Source organism: Populus nigra, chromosome 7 (assembly GCF_951802175.1).
Source record: "Populus nigra chromosome 7, ddPopNigr1.1, whole genome shotgun sequence".
Lineage (NCBI taxonomy): Eukaryota > Viridiplantae > Streptophyta > Magnoliopsida > Malpighiales > Salicaceae > Populus > Populus nigra.
This window is the reverse complement of record NC_084858.1, coordinates 21,560,510-21,578,519: the sequence shown is the minus strand read 5'-3', so window position 1 is coordinate 21,578,519 and position 18,010 is coordinate 21,560,510. Positions and strand designations below refer to the sequence as shown.

General features: G+C 32.9%; 3 protein-coding genes across 3 annotated transcripts; 2 read left to right on the top strand and 1 right to left on the bottom strand.

Moving 5' to 3' along the window:
- The first annotated feature begins 4,669 nt into the window (after positions 1–4,669).
- LOC133700166 (G-type lectin S-receptor-like serine/threonine-protein kinase SD2-5) lies at positions 4,670–5,659 on the top strand. Its single transcript, XM_062123712.1, has one exon. The coding sequence runs from the start codon at positions 4,670–4,672 to the stop codon at positions 5,657–5,659; it is 990 nt and encodes a 329-aa protein (XP_061979696.1).
- A 5,581-nt stretch (positions 5,660–11,240) lies between these two features.
- On the top strand, positions 11,241–14,280 carry LOC133699320 (PR5-like receptor kinase). The gene is made up of 3 exons (XM_062122537.1): positions 11,241–11,749; positions 11,842–12,510; positions 12,912–14,280. Exons 1-3 carry the CDS (start codon positions 11,686–11,688, stop codon positions 14,129–14,131), a joined length of 1,953 nt encoding a protein of 650 aa, XP_061978521.1. The 5' UTR covers positions 11,241–11,685; the 3' UTR covers positions 14,132–14,280.
- A 1,524-nt stretch (positions 14,281–15,804) lies between these two features.
- Positions 15,805–17,430, bottom strand: LOC133699321 (ATP synthase gamma chain, chloroplastic). Its single transcript, XM_062122538.1, has one exon. It carries the CDS (start codon positions 17,305–17,307, stop codon positions 16,180–16,182), a length of 1,128 nt encoding a protein of 375 aa, XP_061978522.1. The 5' UTR covers positions 17,308–17,430; the 3' UTR covers positions 15,805–16,179.
- Positions 17,431–18,010: the final 580 nt, after the last annotated feature.

The following is an 18,010-nucleotide window of genomic DNA, read 5'->3' as shown; positions in this document are numbered from 1 at the left end:
TTAATATATCTTTGATATGGTTGTTTAAAAGCTTATAATTAAGAGGGCTAAAGTCAAGATAATAACCTAATGTATCTAGACTTGGCAGGAAGCCAATTCTAAATGACAATGACATGTGTCTGACTTACTTTTAAATTCAATATTTTTAAGTTCATCTATGTATTGAGTCCAAGTACACGTGAGCCTGACGAGGTACTATACTAAACCTCCTTGAGTTCAACTATGTGCTAAGCTCAAATACACGTGGTTCTGGTAAGATACCATATCCAATATCCTTGAGTTTAGCTATGTATTAAGTTCAAGTATATGTAGGTCTGACCAAATAATAAATCCAACATCTTAGATTCAGTTATGTGCTAAGCTTAAAGTCGTATGAGTTTGACAATATGTTAAACCTAAACATCCTTGAGTTCAGCTAGTCATTGACCCTAGACATATGGGTCCGACAATGTGACAGACCCAAACATCCTTGGGTTCAGCTAGGCATTGACCCTAGACATATGGGTCCGACAATGTGACAGACCCAAACATCCTTGGGTTTAGCTACCACTAAGTCCAAATGTGTGAGTTTGACAAGGTGTCAAGCTCAAACATTATTGAGTTCAGTTACGAGCTGAATCCAAGTCTATATGAATCTAGCAAGGTGTCATATCCAACTATCTTGGGTTTAACTATACGGTGAACCCAAATACATGTAGGTCAGGCATGACGCCAGACCCAACTGTCTTGGGCTGAATTATTTGTTGAGCCCAAATGTACATGGGTCTCACAAGATATCAGCCCTAACTACCTTGGGTTCAGCTACGCGCTGAGCCTAAGTGCATATGAGTATGAAAAGGTGTTAGACCCATCAGCCTTGGGTTTGGAATCATTTCAAACTCAATACATATTAAGTTGATAATCTTTTTAGACTCCATGTTGGGTTGCATGGATTTATTTGTTGATTCTCATGTCTTTTAATATAAAAAATTAAAAGTCAAGAATGATTATCTCCCTAAATCTCTAGGTACATAAAAATCTCCATAGGGCCTACTATCTTTCCATTAACATTAATTTATTGTAAGGAATATCTATCATTAATTAATGTTATGTAAGAGAAATTTATTCCTCATTAATGATATAAGAAAAAAATAATGCTCCAACCCCTCTATTCAAGCAACATGACAAAGTTTAGAGGCTATATATACCATCTGAACTACTCCGGTAAATAATTCACACATTTTCTATTCTATGTTTATACTCTTATTTTACAGAGTATTTATCATACATAACTAAAAACAAATACTATTATTCTTAAGAATGTAAAGTTCATCCTCTTATTTATTGTAATCTCTTATTAAAAGTCACTTATTTTATTATTGGAGGATCCCTAAATTCCATAAAAAAAATTGTTTTGTAGGTGCTGAATCTTTTATCACCAATCATTAACTTCTTGAATTCCGAAGAAGGAAACATTAACATGAATGTTTGATCACTCTTTATCTAAACACTCAAAAAAACCGCATTCCTAAGCATATTAGTTTTTAAAATATTATCGACATGTTTCCAAGAAAGTGTTGAATACCCGTCACAAACTATGAAAATTTCATTCCTTAATTTTCCATGTTAAAAAAAGTTCTTTTTTGGTTTTTTTTTTTTTTTTTTATGTTTAGGAGGTGTTTGAGAGTGTGGTAGCAGTTGCTTTTCAAAATACTTTTCGCTCGAAAATGTATTAAAATAATATATTTTTTTATTTTAAAAAAATTATTTTTGACATCAGTACATCAAAATAAGTTAAAAACACAAAAAAAAACAATTAATTTAAATCAAAGAAAAAAAATTCAATTTTTTTTTTAAAATACAAAAAAAGGGGGGATTTTAAGCTTTTTAAAACATTATAATTCAAAACGTTGAAAATATCATACGTTACTTGTTAAATGCAGAGTCAGTCCTCTCCCAGGTTCCACAATTACCTTTCTTCTTGCACTTTATTCTTTTCTCGAAGTGGAAAACGAAAGGATATATAAATTTAAGTAATGCACAAACACACTCATGTAAAAATTAACTAAAAAAGGCTGGTATATAGACTATAGGACTAGAAAATTAGGAGGCAACTATCTCCTTCTTCAATATATTTGGATTTCATGCTGTTTTGTTTTTTAAATTATTTTTTAATATCAAATTAATATTTTTTATATAATTTTAAATGATTTTAATATACTGATAAAAATTTATTTTTAATATATTTTTACATTAAAAACTCTTTTATAAAAACAAAATAGATCTTATTACCAAATACACTCAGACACTATAGATGGTAACTCTAAGTATTACATCTGCATTTGTTATACTATTCTAAATTTGTCTCGATAGAATTACACAGAGGAGGTCTCTTGAGTTACAAATGGGTGCTGCCTTGATTATAAAAGGTCTTCTCAACAGGTCCCGCGAGTTTGTACCTTGCCAGGAGTAGACAAAAATAGAAAATAAAAATGTGGAAGTTATGGGCCAAAACCATACCAGCATGATAACAAACACTATATATTTTTTTAAAAATGTCAATTTATGAAACCATACCAGCATGAAAATGTCAATTTATTTTTATTAAAGTAGACTGCCGAGTTGAAATGACACTTTTTTATTAAAAAAAAACTCCACTTCAGCAATGTATTTTTGCTTATGTTTGTCTTAAATTATGGGTTTTAATGAGAAAGAAATATTGAACTCTATGTCATGTTGGTATAGTATTATTAAACCCAACTCGACTATAACTCAATATAGATTGATAGGTCAATCTAGTAACTCGTTGACCCAGCTCCTGGTTCAAGTTGGATTTGAAATTAAACTATGTGAAATTTAATTTGACTTATCTTAGTTAACCTAATCAAAACCTAGTTTGAGTTTTTAATTTTTTTTAAAATAATATCATTTTAATTTAAAAAAATATCTTGAAACGTAATTTAAAAAAATATCTTGAAACGAAAATGATTGGGTTGGCCGAGTTCAACCTAAGTTAATTCATGTAACTTGTAACCAAGTCTTAGATTGAGTTATAAACCAAGTCATGAGCTGAGTCTGAATTTAATATTTTTGTATTGGTATATTATGAATGTTTGTCGACTACTTGCTAGGCAATAATGGGACTATCTTAGTTTCCAATTTAGTTTCTGTCATGATTTATTTAAGTCTCAATATTATCCATGCCTTGCATTTTCTATGTTATTACGTGAAATCTGTATATTTGCTTGCTTGTTGCAGACCTGTCCTTAAACTTATTTAAATTCTTTTTATTAACATCATTTTTTCTTTCAATTTGGTGTGAGTTTACCATTCATGGAGGTGGAGAATAACACTGGGTACCTTTTTTTTTCAAAAAAAATATTTGGATGCTTTTGCCCACCATAGAGGTGGCTTGTTAATTTGGATTTAATTGTAAAAAGTAGAAGTTTAGGGTGTGTTTTTGGTGCTTTGATAATCTTAGAGACTATTTTATAGTCTTATGTAAAGTCTATCTTGTGCAGGTTGGGCCAAGCATAAAAAGGACCATTTTGCTATTTCTTAAGTTTATTTGATATTTGTGCTTGGGAGATTCTACAGCGCAAGGCCCATTTGCAATTTTTAATGGCGCCGCCAGGTACAAAGTAATATATAACAAAATTATTGCATTAGCATAATAGCTTTGACATTTAATAGCCAACTAAGCATTGAAGAATTCTCCCGATAATAGCTTAAAGAAATATTTTTAATAACGTGGTATTGAATTTAGTTAATAACACTGGAAGCATGTTTTTTGTTTTTTCATAACATTGGAAGGAGTTAATTAGAAGATGAAATATATAGAATTCCTTCTTTGCACAAAAAAAAAAAACATAGAATCTTGCTGGATCGGACTTTGCTATTTAGCACTTTATAAACCCTTTATTTTTATATTTCTAAAACGTTTTATATATATATATATATATATATATATATATATATAATTTATTTACTTCAAAATTAAATCTTAAAAATAAAAAAAAATATTATTTCAATACCAATTCAAGTCCTAGAACACGTGAAGAGCCAATCCGATATCAAACTAAGCAATCACAATTTTTGATAATATATAAGTAGGGTTCAAGTCCTAGCATCAAGATTTTCTGCTAGCAATAACAGAAACATCCTGTTTGTTTTCTTCCTTTTTTGGATGAAATCCTGTTTGTTTTCTTTCTGTTCCTACAACAAAGTAAACATATTCAATGGTTATTTGTATACAAACAATCCGACAACCAAGCAACCTCAGTCCTTTTTTTTTAATTGATAATTAATTAGTACTGTCATGTATCTATTTGCCAGATATAATGTATCTATTTGCTAGAAACTATACTACTATTAGAAATTTGTAATCATGTATCTATTTGCTAGAAACTATAACATACCCCTTAGATGCATACGTGAAGATCTCTAACATATACCATCTTCATAAAGATCGAATTCAAGAGACTCGACAGTCATTATCGGCGACAATTCTCAGCCATCGACAGGCCGGGAGATAACACCAAGCCCTTTGCCAGATATAATGCGCAATACTACTCCTAGAAGACGTTCGGCACCATTTGTGGCTGGACTCGTAGGTGGCGGTCTTCTCATCATTTCGAAATTGTGGCGCAAGTCTAAAACTACCAACGAGGATGTGGAAGTTCTAGCAGAAATGCCTACTAGGTTTCCGTATGAAGATCTACGTGTTGCGACTGCTGATTTCGCGGAAAGAATTGGAAGAGGAGGCTACGGATCTGTGTTCAAAGGAGTACTCGCTGATGGAACAAGAGTTGCTGTCAAGTGTTTGGATAAACTAGACAAAGGAAAGAAGGCAGTTCTAACAGAAGTCGAGACAATTGCAAACCTGCAACACTCTAACTTATTGAGGTTGATAGGATTTTGTTCAGAGAAATCATACAAGGTTTTAGTATATGAGTACATGAGTAATGGATCGTTAGATACTTGGATTTTTCAAAATGATCAAAGACCTTTCCTTGATTGGCAGACGCGAAAGAAGATTATACTTGACATTGCAAAAGGGCTTGCTCATCTCCATGAAGAATGTCGACAGACCATAATTCATTTCGATATAAAGCCGCAGAACATTCTGTTGGATCCAAATTTCAATGCCAAAATCTCTGATTTTGGGTTGTCTAAGGCCATCGATGAAGGAACGGGACAAGTACAAGTTTCAATGAGAGGAACCCCTGGATATATTGCTCCAGAATTGTGTAAGCTACCACCAGGACGTATCACGGAAAAAATTGACATATACAGCTTTGGAATTGTTCTCCTGGAAATAGTTTGTGCACGAAAAAACGTAGATCACTCGCTGCCAGAATCTGACTTCCATTTAGTTAGAATGCTGCAGAATAAAGCTGAAGAAGATAGACTAATAGACATTGTGGAAAATGTAGATGAATGCATGCAGAGTGATAAGGAGGAAATGCTTAGAATGATAAAGATTGGTGCTTGGTGCTTGCAGGATGACCCAGAAAGAAGGCCTCTCATGTCAACGGTTGTGAAGATATTAGATGGTGTAATGGAGGTAGATACAAACTTGGTGTATGTGTTCTCACATTCACTAATAGCTTCTCCCATTGCTAATCACCACATTTCTTCGGCACAGCTGCCAGCATCTGTTCTTTCTAATCCCAGATAATGGCATTGTAATTCTCTTTCTTTCCTTTTGGTCTTAAAGAAAATTCATCAAGCTTGTTTCATAATTTGTACTACTTGTCCATTATAAAATTCATCTTAATTGAGCTAAGAAAAACTATCATCTTAGTATTGTTAATTTTTTTTCTAGTAAACTTCATTGAGACATTCAAGTGATGTTTGGTAACCGAAAAAAAAAAAGAAATAATAATAGGAACAAGAGTAAAAGTTTCATTTCGACTTAAGTTGAATTGATTTTTGGGCTTGTGCTAAGCCGCCGTGGTTTGTTCATTTTTTTCAGTCAAATTTTTTTTATATGAATAATAACTGAAACACTTTTAAAATATTTAAATATTGACATATTAAATAACATATATTTTCTTTTAATATTAAGAATGTGACATATTGAATCAATCAGAGCCAATAATAATTAACCTATAAAATTTATGATTTGAGATGTGAGATCATGTTAAAACCATGGAACTTACATAGTAGAAAAACTAAAACATTTAATTATAATAAAACAAATATAAAAAAAATAATAAAAAAAATGTTGACCAAAGTAAACTTATATTGGTCTTCGGCTCAACGACGCGGGTCCGGCCAAAGGTTTTTGGATGTAAGATGAACAAAGTTAAGGCGATGCTAGGATTTCTAAAGAAGTAAAAGAAATTCAAGACTCTGGTCATTGAGTCGATTGAGTTGAATAATTTTTTAATACCATAAAAAGACAACTTAGTTTAATAATATTAAAAACCAAGTAAACCCGGACAAATCTTTTACACCCAGCTTAATATTTTAAAATCATAACTCGTGAAATCTCCAACTCGTGTTCAATTAAAAAGCTCAATTTCCAACCAAAAAAGATACGCCCATAAAAATAGTGTCAACTTGTGAAATATGGAATCACAATTTTCAACTAATCAAATGTTGAAAGAAAAAATTAATCATACAAAATGATGAAAAAAATAACAATTATAAGTTAAAAAAAGGCTTGCACCCACTCAGGTCAACCCATCAAATTCACAGGTCAGGTAACTCGATACAAATAAAAATGAAGAAAATCATGAAATTTAATTTTTTTAAAAAAAAACTATTGTTAGCTTATAAAATTCGTTACCTAGGCCATTTGACTTAAAATACTGAATATGAAAAAAAATCATGAAACTCAATTCTCAGCAAATCAAATATTTAAAGATGAAACTAAAAAAAAAAAACCACGCGAAAGGACCCCAAAGAAAAAAGAGTAATTAAAAGAAAAAAAAAGAAAAAAAAAAGAACATGTGAGCCCACCAAAATTAACCTATCAAACTCATAGGTAAGGTCATGAGAACAATATAATCTAAAAGAAAGAAAAATGAAGAAACTATAAAACCTATTTTGTAAAAAAAAAAAATCAATGTCGAGTAATGAGATAAAGAAAATAAGTTAAAAAAAGATATTAATATGTGTTAGATTATAAAACTCGTGTCTCATGTTAGCTCATAAATCAAATGCCAAATGATAAAATTAAAAAAAAAATTATACAAAATGTTCGAAAGAAAAAAAATTACAATAAAAAGAATGAGGATCAAATTAAAAAAAAACAAATGATGAAATGAAAAGAAAAATTGACTTCATAAAATAATTAAAAGAAGAAACCACCAAAACATTGATGACTGAATTAAAAAAAATTAATTTTTTTTATCAAATGATAAAATTAAAAACAATTGAAATTTTATAAAATGGGTAAGAAAAAATTTTAGAAATAAAAAGAATCAAGACAAAATTTTAAAAAAAAATAAATAAATTTAGATTGAATGATGAAATTGAAAACTTGTCAATAGGCCAAGGATAAAAATTACAAATATAAAGAATGAGGATTAGTGTGAATTTCAAGGGTGGAGATAGAAAAGGGAAAAAACAATTGCCCGCAACCATCCGCCGAGAAACAACCAACATTCATCATAGCTTAAGGAAGAGGATGTCGTGAGAAATCCAATAACATTACAAATTGAAGTTTTTAACTGCTAGAATCATTCATATATGCCACTTAAAGACGATAGAGAAGCTGACACTTGCAACGAATACATCAACAACTTTTCTCATTTTCATTTTGTTTTATTTATCAAATTATAACATTGTCCTTAAGAATTACTATGAAAAAACCTATATGAAATTACACAAAAGCTCATGAAGCCATTCATTGAGAATTTTGATTCTAAAGACAATTGTGCCATTTCACTATACTTATAAAAGTAAAAACCAAAAATACCCCTTGACAATAGGCAAGTGTTTTTATTCTTTTTGCTTTTAAGGGTATGCAAGTAATTTAACTGTGCAAAAAAATTAGAAAAAGACCGAGCTGCCTCTTACAAACAAAAATGACAAATGGATTCTGTGAAAAAAATCATTTTACCCTACGTGAAAAACTTAATTAATTTTTTTTATCAAAGATAAAAGTATCAATTCATGATTATAATCCATAATGAATCAAGGCATGTACATAGTAGTTTTCCCACATGTTTTAAGTTTTTGTAATTAAAAGAGATTAAAATAAGGATAAAGAAGAGTGTAAAAATTAAAATTAAAATTAAATCTAGTTCTATTTCTATAAGGAAAATGCAAATTGTTTTTAAAAAATGTCATATTATTACCAATTTTATAATAATTCATTTTTAACTAATTTTCATTTTAGTCTTATAATGTTTAGAGAAAGTTGTTTTGATCTTTTTACTTAATTTTTTATAAGAAAGTTCTCAATTAGAAGCTATTTGGTCCTTATATTATGTGCAAACTTTACTCCTTATTTTAATTTTCCTTTTCAATTAGACTCTGACACTCTATTTGTGTTTGTAAACAGATTAAAACAATAGTTCTGTATTTTTATTCCTCTCATCTTCATTTTTTAAAAAAATATATATAAAAGGAGAGAAAAAATATATATAAAAAAGGTTCAACATTATGAAGGCAAACATTTCTTCAATTTGGAGAGAAACGGGGTGAAAATTTTGCTTCGAATTATTAGGAGTTTTGCCCTTGATTTTATTTTAAAATCTTACCTAAAGAAATAGTAAAGGATATCAATGTAGTTTTCTTCTAATATATATTCCTTTTCTTTTCCTTCCCTTTCCTTCTCAGTAGAAATAAATATTCAGAACTTATTTTGATTCCTCCCATCTTCCTGTCTTTCAAATACAAGGAGAGAAAAAAAAAACATCATAAATATAAATCAATTAATAAAAATCCAAAAGCCTCTAAAAATTTTTATAAATAAAAGGTTTCATCTTATATACTTATATACAGGAGAAGAATTTGTTTAGAAATATAAAAAAAATTCCGAGACAAGTTTTTCAGATAAGAAAACTCTTTCAAACTCAAACATTCTTTATCTGCGCTTCAAGTTAAATAAAACATAAATATTTTGCTCTTGAACAAAATATAAAATCATCAAATCTTGCTTTATAATATACTTTTCAATTCATGTTTTAATAAAACACAAATCTGTACTTGATTTTACAATTAAACCAAGCCACAAAAAAATAAATTCAAGAGAAGAATTGATGATCTTTTCATTCTTTCATAAGGACATCTGAAATTAAAATTGTACTTGTCATATATTTTAATAAAATCAAGTATTTATTAACATATATGTATATTAATTTGTTTAATTTCTGTTACTCAAATAAAATTCAACTGGACACGCATTAATTACAGATCATGCGATCATGTGTACCAATTTTCCATAAGCAAAGGAACAGAACTATAAAATGTGTAGAGGCTTGTATTAGTATTTGCAGCCACCGCTTTGTAACAGTACAGAGTACAGACGCAGTCCAATTTTGTACAATTGTTATGTATTTGTACACCCAATCCAAAGACAAGTTGACCCAGCACAATCCAGGTCACTATTTCATTCCTGCTTTTTTTCTCTTTTCCAAAACAACAAAGCAAACGTATTTAATTGTTGTGTGTATTCAAACAATCCGACAACAATTCAATATCCTCAATTTTATTTTATTTTTAATTTATTCCTACCTATTATAAAATAAATATAATAATATTAGAAAAACGTAATCATGCATCAATAAGCTGGGAACTAGAACATTAAGCAGTTCTGTTCCTCTGCATATCAGAGATCTTTGTCTACGGTTCTAATAAAATAAAAAAAAACTTCAATTAAAAACTGTTGACTTTAAGGAGGACGCCAGTTTTTCCATATATATCTTATCCGATTAAAAATCTATATATCCTAATATAAAAATATAAAAAATAAATTAAATTATTTTTTTATTTAATATTAAAAATATATCTTACATATAAGTTTATAATTCCAGATATTAAAAAAAACAAAATAAAAATACTTTTGATATTTTTAAAATATATATCAAAATCCTCTAAAATTTTACAAATTTGTTGTAAATCCTTGCAATATTTTAAAAAAAAACATCTCAAAGTATTTTAGATTTTTTTTAAAAAAAAAAGCTTCAATAACTTTAGTATTTTTAGCCATATATAAAACATGCGCCTTTTCTTTTAAAATAAAAAATCAAAAAATAAAGAAAATTCTTCACATCACAGGAGGTCTTATCGAATTAGTAATATTTCTCGTGTTGTGGACGGTTTCTTAAATATATTCTTTATAAAAAAATATTGAATATTATATATAAGAATGTTAAAAAAATGGTAAATTAAAATTTATAAAATTGCCTATAGCTTTTTAACGAGATTACTCACAATGATGTTCCAAATTATTTTATTTGTATTTAGGTCCTCAAATCAGCATTATTCAACGGGTTCAGTCATGCATATGAAAACTGAAGTGGACAATTATCAACATATTAATATGGTTGAGATGTAAATAAATAAAAAAACATGTTCTTGGCAGCTTGACCTAATTCTGAGGTGTTGAATTTATTCTGAATTGTGGAATTTAGTAGCTATTTAAATGGGCCTGCCTGTGAAATATACAATGCATAAGCAAGTTGTCCACATGGGAAAATATACAGGGCCAGGATCATTTGTTGTTCTGTACAGGATGAAATGTAGCCGTTGATGTGCATGGACGACAGGCTCTCTCATGGTATAGACTTTTGACTTTGCTAAGAAGTCCTCTCTTGTAACGCAACAAGGAATATTAAAATCATTTTTGAAGGATTCATGGAATTATATAAGATAACAAAGATGAAGGGCAAATGCGAAAATTATCTTTAAAGAGTCATCCAAATGGGAAAACTCATTTATTTCCTTTATAACGCAATCCCTCTGGTGAGTGTACTCGTTAATAAAGAGTTGAGCTGTTGCCGATGAAGTTATTTTTCTATCCCAAAATACCCTTTTGACTATATATTAAATTAAAGAAATCCAGGGGTATAAGGTTATTTTCTTAAAAGCTAGCAAAGCTTCTTAAGGTATTAGCCATCATAGAGACTCCAAGGACCGAATTATGATTTCTTAAACTAAAGGGACTAGGCTGTTATATCACTAAAAACACAGGGACTAAATCATTATTTATTCATGATATTAAAGAATTGAAGAATTTAATACAGGCGAGATTCTACTTCTTAGTTTTGTCCCACTTCGGATTAGAGGATCCCTTCAAAGCTGCTTTTTTTTTTTGTACAGATAAGAAAAAATAAATTATAAGTGTCATGATTTCAGAAGTTTTATCTGCTACTACTGGAATTTGTTACATGCCATGAACTTAAAAATAAATTTCTTATGATTTGATTTAAGATCTAAGTTATGAGTTATCCCATCTCTAGAACGAGTTATAACAATGATGTGGGATGCGGTGGCTCTGGTGAAAAAAGTGGGCGCAGCCATATACCTTATTTCCAAGAAGGTGGAGGAAAATCGTTCACTGCCTTGTGAGAACTTTCAACGCAACCTGTCCTAATCACAAAGTCGGTTCCCTAAGCGTGTTGAACTTTCCCTTCTCTTCATGACTGACCTCTGAGCCAAGCTTAGCCCAATGAAAGGAAGAAAGATTGCTAATTGGACTTCAGACTCCTCCTTCTTGTTGTTGTTAAATAAATTTCATCTGCTTCAATGTCTGTGATAATATTACTTGTGCATTTATCTTCTTTCTTGGTCGCTCATTTATTCATATCAGGTAAAGTCGAGAGATCTATTTCTGTTTCCAGCTCTAATTCTTCAACTTATTTTATTAATTGAGTTGTTTTTATGCTATGTTATTGCTAGCAGGTGTTGTTTCAACAAAATTTACAATAACAAACAAGTGTAACTACACAGTTTGGCCAGGCACTTCCTCACAATCAGGTTCAGCAGCTCTCTCCACAACTGGTTTTTCCCTTGAAAAGAATGAGTCAAAGACCTTAACAGCACCGGATTCTTGGTCTGGACGGTTTTGGGGCCGCACGTACTGCACCGAAGATTCGTCAGGAAATTTCTCCTGCATCTCAGGCGATTGTGGCTCCGGAAAACTAGAATGTTCAGGCAACGGTGGTGCTTCTCCTGTAACGTTGGTAGAGTTTGCGAGTCGTAATGGCCTTGATTTTTTTGATGTTAGTCTTGTTGATGGCTTCAACCTGCCTTTGCTTGTTGTGCCTTCTCGTCAGAACTGTACAAGCACTGGATGTGTGGCGGATTTGAACGAATCATGTCCGTCAGAGCTTAGGGTTACCACTAGTACAGAAGGCAAGACTGCGGGATGCAGGAGTGCGTGCCAAGTGACTGGGTTGTCGATGTTTTGTTGTACTGGTGAAAACGCAACACCTGCTACATGCAAGTCTTCTTTGTATTCTCAATTCTTCAAGAATGCCTGTCCACAAGCTTACAGCTATGCTTATGATGATGATACTAACACTACCTTCACTTGTGCATCCACCGATTATCAAGTTACATTCTGCCCAGGTAAATATGCCGTTCTCCAATTTATGTAGGTTTATGAGTCTGGTATTTTGTTTTTAATCATTTCAACATTTAGAGGTAGTTTTGTGCATCTGAAAGTCAGGTAAAGTGTTCACAAACTATGAAGCGTAAGTTACCAGTTACCAAAAAACACAGTGTAGACTGCAGATACTGCAAGAAATTACATCATAACAATGAATAGCTGTTTGGTATTTTAGCCATTTTAACTTGTATTTTGGGAACTTGGGATCCATATAAGAGTAAGGCTATACAAAAACAAAAGTGCAGAGCCATGCCAGTGATGTGAATAAGATCATACTTTCATTCTATCATTGCCTTTCACATAAATCCATCATCTTTTTGGTTCCATAATGAATCTACTTCAAAATCATTTTGTTTGGCAGGCAACACAACAGTTATTACAGAAAACAATTCTCGTCCATCACCAGGGGAGATAGCACCAATTCCTCCACCAGAAATAAGGCCTAATACCACTTCAAGAAGACATTGGGTGCCAATTATAGCAGGAATTGTGGGTGGTGTTGTTGCCATCATTTCTTTTGTAGTTATTATTGTTTGGAGGGTTAGGTTGAGCAAGTCTAATGATACTGAGGAGGATGTGGAAGATGATTATATAAAGCAAGTTCCAGGAATGCCTGTCAGGTTTTCGTATGAAGATCTACGCGTTGCAACCAATGATTTCAAGGAAACACTAGGAAGAGGAGGCTTCGGGTCTGTATTCAAAGGAGTACTTGCAGATGGAACAGGAATTGCTGTGAAGCGTTTGGATAAATTAGGCCAAGGAAAGAGGGCGTTTTTAGCAGAAGTTGAGACGATTGGAAGTGTGCACCATTTTAACTTGGTAAGGTTGATAGGTTTTTGTGCAGAGAAATCGTATAGGCTTTTAGTATATGAGTACATGAGTAACAGTTCATTGGACAATTGGATTTTTAAGAAAGTACAAGGATCTTCCCTGGATTGGCAGACACGAAAGAAGATTATACTTGACATAGCAAAGGGGATGGCGTATCTTCATGAAGAATGCCGGCAGACCATAATGCATCTGGATATAAAGCCGCAGAACATACTCTTAGATCCAAATTTCAATGCCAAAATCTCTGACTTCGGGCTATCCAAGCTGATTGATAGGGAGATGAGCCAAGTTCAGCTCTCAATGAGAGGAACCCCTGGATATCTTGCTCCAGAATGGCATCAAGAATTAGGTCGCATTACAGTAAAAGTTGATGTATACAGCTTTGGAATTGTTCTCCTGGAAGTAGTTTGTGCACGCAGAAGCGTTGATCACTCACAACCAGAGTCTGCCTTCCATTTGCTTAGAATGTTGCAGAACAAAGCTGAATACATTTTGAAATTTTTAGACGAATATATGCAGAGTGATAGAGATGAAATTATCAGGATGATAAAGATTTCTGCTTGGTGTTTGCAAGATGATCCAGAAAAAAGGCCTCTCATGTCAACAGTTGTAAAGGTGTTGGAGGGTGTAATGGAGGTAGATTCAAACCTGGTGTATAAGTTTTCACATGCATTGGCACCACCTCCTGTTGCTGATGACTATATTCTTTCAGCACCGCCACCAGCATCAGTTCTTTCTAATCCTAGATGATGTTGTAAGGATCTTTCATTTTTGCTAGCGAAAAAATTTATCAAACTTGTCATCACTTAAACTACTCTGGTCTCTACCATGTCATTTTAACCAATGCATATGTTGTTTTGAGTGACTGATTTTTGTAGTAACATTCATAAATTAAGATTTGAGGAGTTGTTTGAAATTGTAAACCAATCATCAATGAGCTGAGGTAACATAACATAATAGTTGTTATTAGAGAATAAGATAAATTATATTCTGGGATCTTATTCAAAAGCTTAAGCTTATATTTATATTATTCTCTAACAATTGTTCTATAGATTGTCTGGTTAAATGATGTTATTGTTAGATATAATATAAATCATATCTTGAGATATTATCTAACAACTTAAACTATTGGGTTAAGATGGTTCTCTGACATTGTATCAGAGTCTTGATGACCAAGCAGTTATAAGTTCGAATCTCACCATCTCCATTTATATGATAAAAATTAAGTATAAGGTAATGTGGGTTTGTGCAAGTTTCAAGCCCAAAGAGTTTTCACTTGAGGAGATGTATTACAGAATAATATAAATTATATCTTGAAACATTACCTGATAGCTTCAGTCATTGGGTTAAAATGGTTCTATGATAGTTATTAAGTAACATAACTAGTTCGATCATTGATAAGAACTCCAAGTGATTCATTCGCTTGGACGTTCCTGCCTCTTTACAAAAGGCTCTTCAACTCAGAAAATTGTGGAATTTATGTGGCAATACGTTATCGTGATTGTTTTGATTATTGGACTTTGATTTTCTTTCAACAGAGCTCTCGAGAGCGAAACTCTTCTTTAGGCAGAGGGAGAATCACCGCAATGCAGATGACTTATTGAATTGCAGAAACATCATTTTCAGGACAAATATAAAAACATAAAAATCACATCTTGTTGCGCCCACATGACTTAAGTGTACTGTAAACTTATCAAGGATAAGGCAAAGGTTGGATCACCACAAATGATCAGAAATGTGGAGACCACCTTACAATTGCATTGGATAGAATAGATTCTTTAGCTAATCACCACTTGTCGAATGCTACGACAACTACATGATCGAAATGATATGAGGTTGAAGGGAGCCTAAGAGGTCAATTCAGAATATGAAAACGCTTGCAACAGATGTATATGACTTTAGCTTCATTCGTTACAAAGAGTTCTGCATGCCACTTATTGTCAGTCTGAGACATGGAGGTGGAAGGACAAAACCATTAATTGATTATGGAATCTGCTATTTGAAAGAAGGTTTTGGATGTAAAATAATTCCATTGGAAAAAAGTTCTGGGGAGTTCTTAGAACTTGTAAAATGTGAACAAGTCATTAATAATCTGAAATTATCAGAAGAGCTGAAAATTATTTGTTCTTCGGGATGCCAGATTTAATGGCGAGGACTCAAAAACTTGCCTATCAATTGCATTCTGAGTACTAACTTCCTGAAATCATTTAAAATCTAAATGATTTGCACAAGTAACTCTTCCATTAAACCAATCACAAGGCTCGCAGTAATTCATTGGCAAACTAAGAGGCATCCAAGTAAGAACAGATGAGCAACAGCAGCTTTTTGGAATTTACAGCTTGAACTCAAAAATTTAGCAGCCTTGTTTGAGCTCAATGGATCTGACAGTCATATAGAGTTATGAAACCTGAGGAAAATGGGAATTAAAGAAGCGAGAACCCTTGTGATTAAATCAAATTACAACGAGGACGAAGATCTGCAGCAACATTCTATACATATATAGTGGAACACAAATAGGACATCCCTGTAATGAAACCTCTAAAAAGGACAAGTAGTATAGATATCAGAGGAAAAGAAGCTGAAGCACAAAGATCAACAAGCAGAATGCTCCTGTTGCAAGATACATTGCATATCTCATTGTGCACAGAATTTTTATAGGCGATTTGAGAATTACAAAGGGAGGGGGGGAAAAGCATTGTATCTCATAACTGTCTTAAAACAGGCATATTTGAATGAATAAGCAATCATCCTTGAATTTTACCTACAACGATGCAGAATTGTGGAGGGGGCTAACATGATTAGGTTAAAGCATCGGCACCAGCAACAATCTCCAATATTTCCCCAGTAATCTTGGCCTGACGCTGCCTATTGTAAACCATGGAAAGGGACTTCTTCAATTCTGATGCATTATCAGTAGCATTGCTCATAGCACTCATCCTAGCAGCAAGCTCACTAGCTAGTGATTCTTGCAATGCCTTCAAAATCTGGCTGTTCAAATATAAAGGCAACAAGGCATCAAGAATCTGAACTGGGTCCTGCTCAAACTGTAAAATTGGTGAGAAATCTGTTGTTGCAGTCCTACTAACACCTCTCTCTACAGTCAATTTCCCTTCTCTTGTTGTCAACCTGAAGAACTCATCCTCGGCTGCATCAACGCACACCCCATTCACATCACAAATCTCTCCCTTTGGTGATAATGGAAGCAAGGTGTGTATAACAGGTTCAGACTTAACAAGTGACACAAATTTTGTGTACAAAAGTTCCACTTTATCAACCTCCTCACTTACAAACAGTGAAAAGACATCATCTGCTATTGCTTGAGCTTCTTTAGCTGTAGGGAGACCATCTTTTTCAAGAAACCTATCAACTGGAATATAAGGCCTACGAAGAAAATAAGTGTTGCCCTTCTTTCCAACACTAATAATAGTATAGTCAATTCCAAGCTGCTTCAAGTCTGCAATTCTTGCTTCTGCTTTCTTGATTAAATAATTATTAAAACCCCCACAAAGTCCTCTATCACCAGTAACAACAACTAGAGCGACTTTCTTAACAGGCCTAACTTTTGTTAATGGGGCATCAACATCATCAGTCTGAAGCTGTTCATTGATGTTATAAAGAACTTCAACGAGAGTTTCAGAGAAAGGCCTACCATTAACAACAGCTTCTTGTGCTCTCCTCACTTTAGCAGCAGCAACAAGCTTCATAGCCTCAGTGATCTTCTGCGTGTTCTTCACTGATTGAATACGAGTCCTAAGCTCACGAAGACCACAGTGAATTGGGGTCACAGAAGAGGATCTTGAAGGGTTGTTTGCAGCAGGTGAGCTTGGAAGCTGAAAAGGGTTGAGAGAAGAGCGAAAGGAAAGTGAAGTGGTGTCAGAAAGAGAAGGTTTTGAGGACACCAACATTGTCAGATTTGAGCAAGACATTGTGGTGATGAACTTGTTGGGGCTCTAGCTAGGTAACCACGAGAGGAGAAGAGAAGGGAAAGAGGAATTTTAGGCTATGGTGAGGAGCTGTTTTGTGTGATTGGCTTATCTTTTTCTTGTTAATGCCATGGAGGAAAAGAAAGGAGAAATGAGTGGAGGGAAAGGAAGAGAGTGGATGAGGTTTGGGATAAGGATTTTGACCGTTGGGAGATTGCTTGAAACATCAATTAATTGATAGACATAGATTTTGTTTGTAATTAAATCATTTTCTATGGTATTTTTAAGTCTAACACGAGGCTATGGATGCTTATGGTGGTATTTAATTCATTTTTTTGTGATTAATTAAATGACTAATAACCTGATGTGGCTGCGTGATCTCAGTTGGAGATTCGGGTAGCAGTGGACAGCAGTTACTTGACAGATGCCACACATTACTGAAGGGTATATGCGGCTATGCGACTAGGATGCTCTTGAAGCAAGAAATATCAACTTTAACCCACCAAGTGATCCACCTCTATGGCTTGGTGCTGTAGTTTTAGCCTTTTAGGGCTCTGTCCCTCCATCATTTAATCTAAACTTGACCATTCTGATCAAACAAAAAGACAGAAAAATGAGCTTGAACCAATTACCAAGTCTCTGCATTCTAAGGCCAGCCATCATGCTAATTACTCCAGTTAAGGCCTTCACAACAAGCTACATATGC

What these genes read in the sequence shown, in the direction of transcription:
- LOC133700166 (XM_062123712.1), top strand. Translation starts at nt 4,670, where the DNA reads ATGCCTACTAGGTTTCCGTATGAAGATCTACGTGTTGCGACTGCTGAT.
- LOC133699320 (XM_062122537.1), top strand. Translation starts at nt 11,686, where the DNA reads ATGTCTGTGATAATATTACTTGTGCATTTATCTTCTTTCTTGGTCGCT. An exon ending in CGCTCATTTATTCATATCAG is followed by an intron (nt 11,750 to 11,841) that starts GTAAAGTCGAGA and finishes TATTGCTAGCAG; the next exon opens with GTGTTGTTTCAACAAAATTT. An exon ending in TCAAGTTACATTCTGCCCAG is followed by an intron (nt 12,511 to 12,911) that starts GTAAATATGCCG and finishes TTTGTTTGGCAG; the next exon opens with GCAACACAACAGTTATTACA.
- LOC133699321 (XM_062122538.1), bottom strand. Translation starts at nt 17,307, where the DNA reads ATGTCTTGCTCAAATCTGACAATGTTGGTGTCCTCAAAACCTTCTCTT.